This window comes from Mucor mucedo (assembly GCF_025094135.1).
Source record: "Mucor mucedo strain NRRL 3635 chromosome Unknown EV154scaffold_175, whole genome shotgun sequence".
Taxonomy (NCBI): domain Eukaryota; kingdom Fungi; phylum Mucoromycota; class Mucoromycetes; order Mucorales; family Mucoraceae; genus Mucor; species Mucor mucedo.
Window position 1 is genome coordinate 22,221 of NW_026252459.1, and position 11,578 is coordinate 33,798.

Sequence of the window (11,578 nt, forward strand, 5' to 3'; positions counted from 1 at the left end):
TGGGGGACACCTGTAATCATTGGTTTTCAGTATCAAAAACATATTTAAAAATCCTTTCTTCTTTTTCCATATTGTCAGCACCGGGTACCATCTGATAAAAAACCTTTTTTTTTTCTGTACTAATCGCCCCCAAGATATAAAAAGTTGTTTGTTATTTTAATTTGAGCTACCGGATTCAATAAAAAAAAGTTAGTGTCACGCAAGAATAATAGATTACAAACTCCAAGCCCAAGATCGATTTAGATAAATTCAAAAGGAACAAATCATGATAAACTTGTTTCTGCCAGGATACATTTTTCATGCGCAGTAATAACATGAGTGTATGCGGGTCCTCGGGTTCATGTGCTCTCCCCTCATATGTCAATAAGATCCCGATAGAATCACAAATTGGTGCCGTGCGTATTACCAATCCATACTTGGTCATCCTTATACCTATATTAAATCAGTCCTTCTATGAATAGTTGCATTTATAGCGTGCTATTAAGTAATTCATATTCGAAACTAAGCTAAATTTTACTTTTTTTCTCAGAACTGACGCATCAACTCTTAAAACAGTTAAAAATTTAATCTTGTGTAATTTGCGGCAGATGTGTAACTTCACTATTGCATAATATCAATCCTGATAAATTTCTCAAGGGGGAAACCCACCCACTCACCTGGACACACATATATTCACGTTCTCAAAGTCCACATTGATAAAAAAAAGGTTCTGTTTTTAAAATAAATAAGCACTATTACACAGAGCTTTTGTTTTAAACCACACATTTTTAGATAGTTGTATATTTCCAAAAAAAATAAAAATAAAATCGTTGCGTTTCATCTATCTGGTTTATAAAAAAAATTAAAATTGGTGTAGAAAATTCTACTTTAAACTGATGAGCAGTGTCAACAGGTGCTTGATTACACGCGGAGGAGCTTTTTCTTGTGATACGGCGCAATTTACTTCTATTTTTTGGCCTCTTTCATTCAGTCTAGCTTTCAACAGTGAGCATGGATTTTCTAACTATAAATACTTTTAGGAATCCAACGGCAAAATATTATGCTACTTGGCGACCGATCCTGTTTCGAGCTGGGTGGTCTGTCTATATATTTTTTGCTTCAATTATCAGAATCAGTAAATTCCAAATATGTAGCGGCACTGAATTTCAACCATTTATGAGATTGCTTTGACCACATTCAAGAGCTCGCAGCTCACCCATTCAAATTAAGAAAGACCCGGATAGACTTTTGGACATTTGAATGCTGAAAATAATTGGCAAAGCTTAAAACCGGTTTCGGTTTCTTTAAACCACTCAAGTATTTAGCGAACTTAGTTCCAAATCCCGCCGTTCCTGGCATCATCTGTCAAGGAGATGACATGTTCGCATACTATATGGGTACAAAATCTTTGTATATATCTAGAACGATAAATGTTAAGAATCAGCTCCCAATTAATTTCAAATTATTTTTAAATCTTGGTAGTGGAATGATCCATTCTATTTTAAAGAAATACAATAGTAAAAACCCCATGATTTGAAAGTGGAGGCAATATATTTTTACTTTACGAAATACATTGTTGAGTTGGTGTTCTTTTTGATTTCAGAATAGCTATACAAAAGACAATGTAAGTGTCGGTCAGTAGACAGGAGATAACACGCAAAAAAAGCTTTTAATTTTCCCAATACCCATTGTTAATATTAAAATTATTCCTATGAATAAAGCTGACCTACGCTTTTTTGGTCTTCTGGTGTGACAAACACAGACACAAATCAAGATCTAAAACTTTAGTAAACAGAATCTCACGTTCAGCAAAGGCTCTTTCTCCCTTTCTTCTTTACTCCGCCGCCCAGGCTAAAAAAAGCGGATTCTCAAACAAACCGTCAAGTAATCTCTGGGTTCTAGAACGAGATTTTCCCCTCCCTCTCGAAGGAAATAAACTGTTTTTTTAAATTAAGCAACAGTAAAGTTTTAGGAATCTGTTTTTAGAAAAGCTTTCTAATTAATAAGATGTGAGCCACATGTATCATTATTTAATCTGTCAGCAGATCCTTCCTAATTTTATATATAGAACTGTTTGAAAATAATACTTCAACAATAAAGGGTATTACATCTCACTTAACGATAAAATGTATCATACGTGAGTAATAAACTATTGGGCATATGACCCTGGGTTTACCATATATACATATATTGCGGGTACCGCACAATTTCAAGTGTATCATCATTAACATACCAGCTGCTAGTTTTTTTTAATCATATTGCCGATATATTAAATAGAATACAGACCCCAGGCATGCATGTTATTGCAGATGGTACCACGTCTAACTGTATTTTTTTGTTCTTCCTCTCTAATTCTTCTTTGACCCCTAGTGATTAAGACGCTCTGTCAACTTCCAGTCCGTGGCTGGCTTCCAAAAAGCGCAACTCGCTGATTATAGTTATTAAATTGTATGATACAAGGGATTGTAGTTTGCGTGATCGGCGTTACACTAGTAGTGACAAACACGTTCAGACGGGAGGATTATCTACCAAGAACTATTGATAAGACTGTTAATTTTAAATGTCTGACTTGTATGTCTAAATATAATAAAAATGTTCTTTTGGTGAATCTAGAATTGGATCCTATGATGCGTCTATTTTATACAACAAACAACGCTTTGTTGTTTATTCTTGGGAGGCTCCTTAACCAAATGGCAAATATAATGTATAGAGACAGCTTGTAGTGAAAAGCAAGGGGAGGGGGGCAGAAGATGGAAGATCCGAAAAAGCCGAGTTAAAGGGTTCATTACAAAACGCCCAACTTTGATTTATGCAACATTTACCTTTTTGTTCTGTAACCCGAGAATTTGCTGCAATACAAATAAAAAAAGCTTCATTGGATAAATTCTTGATTTATTATTTGCTGAAGACTAAGCCGGTGTAATTACATGTTAACCAGGAATCTTAAAATCACATGTTCAGTTGTAACAAGTTTTTTTTTTTTTTTTTTAGGTAGTTTGTCATTATAAGAACGACAATTAAGGTTTAGATAGAAAGTCTATTCCCAACAAATGTTTGCATGTGTCACAAATTGACTCCTGTAATTGCGCTGCTTAGGGTCTGCGTACCCAATTCCTTTTAATAAAATTTATGCGTGCAATAATGATAACAATACGGAAAGAAAAATGTGGTAAGGAGGATCGTCGTAGAAGGGATTATATAAATCTTCAAGAGATTTACAAGTTAAGGCGGGCAATTTATTTTTTGATAATCCATTTGTTGCCTTCCAACTCTAATGCCAGAACATGTTATTTGGGGGTAGGATATAAATACTTGTTTTTCTCGTGTTCATTACTTGCAGTGATAATAAAAAAAAAAAGAAGAAACATTGCTTCATTCAAACAAGGAGAAGAAGGAGAGAGGGCGTGATACGTTCGAGTAGTAAGATGGTAACCATGGTGATAAATTGATTGTGAAACCAATAATGCAAGGCACAATGAGATAGCAGATTCGAATAATGACAATCTTAATAGCTAGTAGGAACAATGTATAAAGTTCTATCTCCATGGATTGAATTGTGATTAAAACCCTCGCTTAGGAGTGAAATCAACGTCAAATTGTCATCATACAATAATAGTATTTAGGGAGTTTAGAATAAATTATACTGAAATTATGCCGATACAAGATCCGTTATTTTATTTGATCATCCTCGAAAAAGAAGGGTTTTCTTCTATTCTAGCAACTCCTCTATCTCTTTTTATTCTTCTCTCTTATTCTCCTTTTTTCTTACATGTATGTAAATCAATTTACATTAAAATTGAATCATATAGCTTTTTTGATTGTCATTTCTAGTTTTATTTTTTACGGTCGAGTTTCAAAATATACAACATGTACTGAATAGGGTCTTTTTAGTCTTGGTTTGGATTAAAGAAGACAAGGGAAAAAAGGTTCCGGGAAATGAAAAAGCTTTTTCTTTGCTATTTTTAAAAATGTATTTCTAGCATTTTCATTTGATTGGCTATTTATATACTTGTATATTTGTCAGCCCAGTGACTATCAAAAAAAAAAAACTTCTCGCGTGGTAAATAGAGAAAAAACAGAAAAAAACAGTTTGCTTTATCAACAAAAATACTAAAATGTAATATCAAGTTGAATAAAGAATATACAAAACAGGGATATTGACTGTGTTTACAATAGGGGTCGTCACTGTCAATTAGTCATGGGACCTGCTGGAAGTGGCAAGGTAAATTTTTTATTAGATCAACAAAAATGACTTATTTGCTAATACTGCCCTTAATGAACGATAGTCCACCTATTGTGCTACAATGATGACACATTGTCAAACTGCAGGACGTAAAGTCCACCTTGTCAACTTGGATCCTGCAGCTGAACATTTCGAATACGAACCTACTATTGGTAATCATACTGTACTGTTTAAGTTTTCACGGATTATTAATTAAGAACTGTCATTAGATATTAGAGAGTTGATTACATTGGAAGATGTTATGGAGGAATTAGATTATGGACCCAATGGTGGTTTGATTTATTGTTTAGAGTAAGGGCGGGTATAAAATCAAGCTAAATGACAGGTATACAGGATTAAAAGTGTTTTGTTAGGTTTTTGATGAACAATGTGGATTGGCTCGAGGAAGAGATTGGCAACTTTGACGATGATTATTTGATTATTGATTGTCCTGGTCAGATTGAGTTATACACGCATTTTCCAATCATGAGACGTCTTTGTGAAACACTGGGTAGACTCAACATGACAGTATGTGGTGTTTACTGTCTCGAGTCTCAATTTATCGAGGATAAGAGTAAATACTTCTCTGGTGTACTTAGTGCTATGAGTGCTATGGTGAATTTGGAGATTCCTCATGTCAATGTTATGACGAAAATGGACTTGATTGAAGGGGATTATGGTAACAAACCTTTAGAGGAAGATGAGGATGATATTGAAGATGATTCCGAGTCAGCAGCCGAAAAGAAGCGACGCAAGCAAAAGAGAAGAAGAAGACTGATGGAAAAGGCAATGACAGATCGTGAAATGGATAGATATTTAGAACCAGACCCAATGTTGATGACAGAAGAAGCTGATTTAGTACATAATGGAGAACAACCAAGCTCAAGGAGCTTAAAATTCCAGGCTTTAAATCAAGCCATTGTGCAATTGGTAGAGTTTTAAACTAATGCTGAAGAAAAACCACTGTTGACACTTTTAAAAATAGATTGACGATTACAGTATGGTAAGATTTATACCACTTAATATTACAGATGAGGATTCTGTTGAATACGTTTTGTCTCATGTTGATAACTCTATGCAATATGGTGAAGACTTGGAACCCAAGGTAAATTATTATTTTAATATACTTGCATATTATACTAATAGTTGTTCATTAAGGAACCTGATGATGTTAAAGAATATGATGAATAAAAAAAAAAAAAAAAAAAAAAAATTACAAAGGGAGAGACTCCTTTTTGATTTTGAATAGTTTATTCTTGGTAAGGGGGCAAAAAGGTGTGGGAGGGAGGGAGAAACAAAAGAGGAGGGAAAAATGGTTGTTCCCTTTAAATTTGGGGATATTATTTTGTATTTGTTTATCTTTTCTTCTTCTTTTAATGTGTATATCTTTATAAAAAAAATTGTTGTCTTTTACATAAATAATCACATACAAGAATGACTGCCTTTATTAATTACTCCACACAGCAACAAAAGAAAGATGAAGACGATGATATGTCGTTGGCTGATATAATGTCGTTAAGAATATCTACAACACCAATAGAAGAGAAGGTAATTTGTTTATTTTTTTCGTGTTTTTCCCCTTATTTACCCACTCCTTTTAATAGAATACAATGTGGAATGATTGGTCAGCTAAAAATGAATTATATCATCAACAAATGCAATCAAGCTATCATCAATTGCAATATCTTCAGCAACAACAGATGATCATGATGATGAATAACAATAGTAGAAGATCATCTACAGTTTCATCTAATAGCACAAGTACTGGTTACAGTAGATCTCATTATAGCCCAATATCACCTTCTAGCTCTAGCTCCAGCATTAAAAGAATGCCAGCTTCTCCTACTGGTAGTCATAGACATAGCACTAGGTCGATACCTTCTTCTCCCGTAATTGATACAACGCCTAAAAGAAGACAATCATTGGGCAAGAGAATCAAAAAGGTGTTTGGTATGACCGCCGTTGAATTACCGAATCAACTTTGCGTTGATACTAAAATTACCCCCTCTGTTGCTAAACACCAACACCACCACAATCACCATCATCATCATCATCATCGTCGTTACAATGATATCAATCAGTTACCATCACCTGCTTCATCTACTGTATCAACAATATCAACCACTAATACTAATAATACAACTAATCAAAAGAAATCAGTCTCCTTTAACACTGTCATAAAACTACACGAAACTTTTTCTGCATCCGAATACGACAGAAGATGCGATACTAGCGCTACCTGTCAAAAGTTAACTCCTGTTATCGCCTTAAAGATTAAGGAAGAGCTCAATAATTACAAATTGAATGACATGTTTGTTCATCTTGATAGTAGACAAAATACTCATTTTTTTATGTAAAGCTTAATACTCGTTTTTTTTTTTTTTCTGTAACCCCATTAAAGAATTTTTTTTTCTTTCTCTCAATACTTGCTCCTTTCTTTCCTTTGTTTGACATTTAGTACCTTACCAAGACCCATCCTAAGGAGGAGGATGGCGGGAAGTGTGATTCAGTCTCGATTCATATTAATCTATCACCTTGTTTTCCTAACAATGGGGCTGAGAATCATATCACAGCTCTACATAGAAAATGCGTATTTATGCATCCGTATGTGTCGTACAAAACGCAACCAATCTTTGAAGTATGTTGCGTAATAAGCGTTTTTTGAACAATAAGCTTCACATGTTTATGAAACGTGTTGCAAGACGTGCGTTAATATCTGTTTTCTATAGGACTATTACGAAATATACATGACACAATAGTGTAGTTCAGTTACCAATTATCTCGAGTTTTTTGGATGACCCTCTACTCGACTTGGATTGGGGCATTTGTATACTGGCTAATGTGCAGACATATAGATCGAACGTGTATAGAGACTAGTTTATCAAATGATATTTGTTTGTTTTTCTTTTTAGGTAGATAATCTCAAATTATGCTCTCAGCCCAACAACTCATGGGGTTTCTTTTACCATTTCACACTGAAATAGCAGCTGGGGTCTTGTTTTTATTGCACTCACGCCATGTTACCTAAAGGTCATTCGAAACACAAAATATCACATTTGAACAGCAGGGGAAAAAAGAAAAGCTCGCAAACTCCTTTTACAGATAACGGAATGATGTAAGCTTATATTTTTCCTCCTCCAATTACCATTTCCTACTTTTCTTAAAGTTGCTAAATCCTTAATGGCACCTCATCAAATCATGCAATCTGCAACAGGACTAGATTTTTCACGGATCATATTGTAGTGAAAGACCAATTGGATTAGTGATGATCCAATTAGATTAAAATAAAGTATCGGATATGACATTATCTTGGCTTGAACGTACTTAAATGCAACACGATTATTGATGGTGATGTATAAAAAAATAAAAAAATTAAGGTCATCATAGATCCAAGACCTTGCTTTAAATTCTGCTGCATACGGATGGACATTATGTCAATAAATATAAATGTCTTTAATATATTTAAATGCGATAATAGATAAAATGGGTTTTTAAATCTGATAAAGATCATCAGTGGATTCTACGTTACCAGAACACGATAATTTGATTGATTTCATGGCAAGCCTCCGCAATGATTGGCTGTGATACAATCTTATTGGCTCCCAGCCAAAAAAAGAGTTTTTTTTTTTTTTTTTTCATTAATTTTTTCTTCTTCACTTGTCAAAAAAAACTTCAATCATGTTCAAATTTGTTAGCTCCTTAATTGGAAGTGTCATGGGAAAGAAGCGTTCCTTGGAAGCTGAACAACATGAAGACATTGTCGAAAAGAAGCAAAAGGTTGCGAATATGGTTCATCGCATCAGGGTCTCCAACTTGCCTGAAAGAGATTTGCCCATGGTCAAGAAATATTTTAAAAGTCTCGGATATAACCGATTCAAGAAGGCTCCCCTCTGGTCATATGGATATATTACTGTCGACGTAAAGTTATACCTGGTGTCTATATTGTTTGACATTTATATTAAATATACCTTTATTATTATTTATTTATTTAGTCTGAAGCACTTGCAAAGGAAGCTGTCAACACGATTAGCAATTTGACCTTTAAGGGTCAACAATTGCAAGCTGAATACGTACCTGAAAGTGAGGATGCTCGCCGTGACACCTTTGCTCGTAAGAAGGGAAAGAAAAACGGAAAGAACCAAATCGCAGAAGAGGATGATCATCGTACGCCCAGTGAGAAATTAGCAGATCAAGTAACACCATTGTGGAAGGATAGCTATGAAACTCAACTTGTCAAGAAGAACCGCAACGGTACCAAACAATTAGCAAATCTCAAGCGTAAAATTGCAGAACTTAAAGATGTTCGTGATGAGTCTCAACGCTCATGGGCTTTCCAAAAAGGTGCATTCCCTTGTGAAGTTTTAGATCCCATTGGATCTCCAGTTATCGATGGATACCGTACCAAGTGTGAGTTCACCATTGGCTATAACCTTGATCGTGAACCTACTGTTGGTTTCTTGTTGGGTCTCTACCGTGACGGTATTACCTCTGTATTGGAACCCAGCGAGTGTTTGAATGTTTCTGATATTGCAAAGAAGATTGCCAAGCTCATGGGTGAGTATGTTAGAAGATCCGATCTTCCTGCGTACGACCGTGTTGAAAAGACAGGTGTCTGGCGTACCATCATGACCAAGACTCAAAGCACTGGCGATATCTTAATCCTCATTCAAGTCCGTGCTGCTGATTTAACTCCTGAACGTTTGCAACAAGAAAAGGACAATTTGGTCAAATTCTGGAACGAAGAAAGTGGTATTGATGTTACAACTTTGATTTTCCAAGTCTGGGATGGTAGTTCCAACGGTATCACCGATAAGGCTCCCATGGAAACCTTGACAGGTGATGGTTATATCCATGAAGTCATCCTTGGTAACCGTTTCCGTCTCTCTGCTAGCGCTTTCTTCCAAGTTAATACACCCGCTGCTGAAATTTTATACGCTAAGTGTGCTGAATGGTGCTCCATTGATCCTAACAAGAAGACAACCTTGTTGGATCTCTGTTGTGGTACTGGTACTATCGGTATCACCATGGCAAGATCTGTCGATCATGTCATTGGTATCGAGATGGTTCCTGAAGCTATTGTTGATGCTAAGGTCAACGCCAAGTTAAACGGTAAAGTGGTAGCGAGAGTCCCTTTTTTTCTGTAAATGGACCAAAACTAATTTTTTTTTCTTGTAGATATTAATAATGTTACATACTATGCCGCCAAGGTTGAGGACAAAATCAATGTTGTAACTAATGCTGTTAATGAGGAAGTGATTGCTGTTTTAGATCCTCCCAGGTAATTGTCAACTAGATTGGTCATAGTTTTTCATTTAACTAAATTTTTCTTTTATAATAATAGAAATGGTGTCCATGCCTCAGTAATTAGGGCCATTAGAGAAGCTAAACATATCAGCCGTGTCATTTATATTGCTTGTGATAGTAAGCAAGCCATCGATAACTTCATCGCGTAAGTCATGGATTCAAAAATAATACATGTATTGCAAACCTAACTCTTTTATTTCAAAATTTACAGTTTATGTAGACCTGAATCAAACAGATATAAGGGTATGCCTTTCAAGCCTGCTCGTGCCGTTTCTGTTGATTTGTTCCCCCATACCGATCATTGTGAGCTCATGGTTGAGTTTGTTCGCATCGAAGAGGCATCTGAGGAGGAGGGAGAGGATGCATAAATACTTTTCTTTTTTTTTTCCTTAAATACGCATAACATGTTTTTCTTTTTTCTTTTTTTTTTTGCGATCTAAATAAATGGAAAATGTAATTACCAGATTTTTTTTTTTTTTTTTTTTTTTTTTTTTTGTTTTTTTTTTATGAATTGGATGTCCAACAAGGGGCCGGCGCGCATCTTTATTATGAACGGAAATAGTATCCGGATTAAGGTTCGAATTCTGTTCGGTAATTACCCAAAAGTGCCACCCATACCGGCAAAAGATCATATTAAATAATGATGTTTTTTTAATTTTACCGGTTTTTTATATTTGATGTAACCTAAAATCGCCCCTCTTTTTACGTGCAGGAATTTGTGTGCTTATACTGGGCAAAACCTATGATCCTTCTGATGAACCCTATCATTCCTATTGGATTATTGTAGGAAAGTATAACCCATCTGAGGAGTATTGTTTTTATATATTTTTTCCTTTTTGAAAACAAAGAAAGCAGAAACGGAAGAGTGATGATAGGAAAATAACACCCCCCCCCCCTTTTTTTTTAAACCTAATAACGTTATGTATCTGTGTGCGTGATCAACGAGCGTGCGTAATAAAAAAAACAAGCTTCTCCCTACATAAAAAATAAATATTGGAATACTTTGAAAGCTATCATGACAACAAGAGGTTATTATAAATGCTAGAATCGTATTTGAAATATAGGATTTGACAAAAAAATGATTTATTTAAAATAAGAATGTAATGAGAACTACAACTTTGCTCTTTTATATTTTAGTATTTTAAAAATACTTTACTTTTCACTGTATTAAAGGGAGAAGCAGAGAACTTGTCCACTAATGACCTTTTGTACCATATATCTATCATCCTTGTAAGCAGCTGACTCGGTTATTCTGTATTTCTGACATTAATCAATCACTGAGAATCTTTCTCTCTTTATTTTTGTTTACTATATGTTGCTATTCTGGCCAATAGCAAAGGTAATGATGCGAAAGCAAACTTAAGCAATCAATAAGCTATGGAAGAAAACCGAATTTAAGTCCGAGACAGTTTTGGGTTATTATGGACAATACTTTTTTTATAGGAAGTGTCAAAGTGACAAAACTCACCGCTCGCATTGTACCATCAACAACTAGGTCATCAAAGCACAATAAACAGAAAAATATAGAGCGGATCTAAATAATAAATAATCAGACACATTTCAATAATGAATAACTAATCAGACACATTTCAAGGGGCGAGAGGTTTGCACTTATTTATCATTTGTTTTCCCTTTTTATAAATTAAGTCATCCCTGGCAGTTTTTGTTTAATGCTGATTGATACATAAAGCTTTCTATTTTTATTTCGTTTTTTTTTCGTTTTTTCTCTTCTTCATTTTTTACTCTAATATAATGATGTTATTACCTTCGATTGCTATATTAGTCACTTTTAACATTGCTTTTTTAAATGCTCAGGCTATTGGCGAAGCAAACAACTTGGATCATACTGTTCAACCACAGACACCAGTTGAAAAACCAGGTAATGATATACAAAAGCCTGCAAAACTGTTTTTTATTAACTTGAATCAAAGCTGGATTACCTAATGTGGAATGGGATATTCTTCGGATCGAATCAGCTTCTCGTGAGAATTTATGTCAACGTCAGATAGCCTATTGTTCCGTAAGTCAAGTACAATCATGTTTTTAGTTTCCCCCCACTAAACCACGGTTACT

The 11,578-nt window shown here is 34.8% G+C and overlaps 3 protein-coding genes across 3 annotated transcripts; all 3 read left to right on the forward strand.

Moving 5' to 3' along the window:
* Window positions 1–3,813: 3,813 nt before the first annotated feature.
* Window positions 3,814–5,422, forward strand: EV154DRAFT_94134 (GPN-loop GTPase). The gene is made up of 7 exons (XM_051607851.1): window positions 3,814–4,096; window positions 4,156–4,201; window positions 4,266–4,374; window positions 4,432–4,513; window positions 4,576–5,131; window positions 5,187–5,306; window positions 5,360–5,422. Coding segments are annotated over exons 1-7 (948 nt in total). The 5' UTR covers window positions 3,814–4,094; the 3' UTR covers window positions 5,393–5,422.
* A 159-nt stretch (window positions 5,423–5,581) lies between these two features.
* EV154DRAFT_473361 (uncharacterized protein) lies at window positions 5,582–6,571 on the forward strand. The gene is made up of 2 exons (XM_051597933.1): window positions 5,582–5,749; window positions 5,806–6,571. The coding sequence occupies exons 1-2, from the start codon at window positions 5,636–5,638 to the stop codon at window positions 6,556–6,558; spliced, it is 867 nt and encodes a 288-aa protein (XP_051451711.1). The 5' UTR covers window positions 5,582–5,635; the 3' UTR covers window positions 6,559–6,571.
* Window positions 6,572–7,855: 1,284 nt separating this feature from the next.
* Window positions 7,856–9,970, forward strand: EV154DRAFT_452369 (S-adenosyl-L-methionine-dependent methyltransferase). Its single transcript, XM_051597266.1, has 5 exons — window positions 7,856–8,119; window positions 8,194–9,310; window positions 9,377–9,479; window positions 9,543–9,650; window positions 9,717–9,970. Exons 1-5 carry the CDS (start codon window positions 7,880–7,882, stop codon window positions 9,871–9,873), a joined length of 1,725 nt encoding a protein of 574 aa, XP_051451712.1. The 5' UTR covers window positions 7,856–7,879; the 3' UTR covers window positions 9,874–9,970.
* The last annotated feature ends 1,608 nt before the right edge of the window (window positions 9,971–11,578 follow it).

Bases quoted from the DNA above. Each gene is read 5' to 3' on its own strand.
- EV154DRAFT_94134 (XM_051607851.1), top strand. The intron at 4,202-4,265 runs GTAAATTTTTTA...AATGAACGATAG, and splicing joins GACCTGCTGGAAGTGGCAAG to TCCACCTATTGTGCTACAAT. The intron at 4,375-4,431 runs GTAATCATACTG...AACTGTCATTAG, and splicing joins CGAATACGAACCTACTATTG to ATATTAGAGAGTTGATTACA.
- EV154DRAFT_473361 (XM_051597933.1), top strand. From the start codon at position 5,636: ATGACTGCCTTTATTAATTACTCCACACAGCAACAAAAGAAAGATGAA. The intron at 5,750-5,805 runs GTAATTTGTTTA...TCCTTTTAATAG, and splicing joins CAACACCAATAGAAGAGAAG to AATACAATGTGGAATGATTG.
- EV154DRAFT_452369 (XM_051597266.1), top strand. From the start codon at position 7,880: ATGTTCAAATTTGTTAGCTCCTTAATTGGAAGTGTCATGGGAAAGAAG. The intron at 8,120-8,193 runs GTAAAGTTATAC...TTATTTATTTAG, and splicing joins ATGGATATATTACTGTCGAC to TCTGAAGCACTTGCAAAGGA. The intron at 9,311-9,376 runs GTAAAGTGGTAG...TTTTTCTTGTAG, and splicing joins GGTCAACGCCAAGTTAAACG to ATATTAATAATGTTACATAC.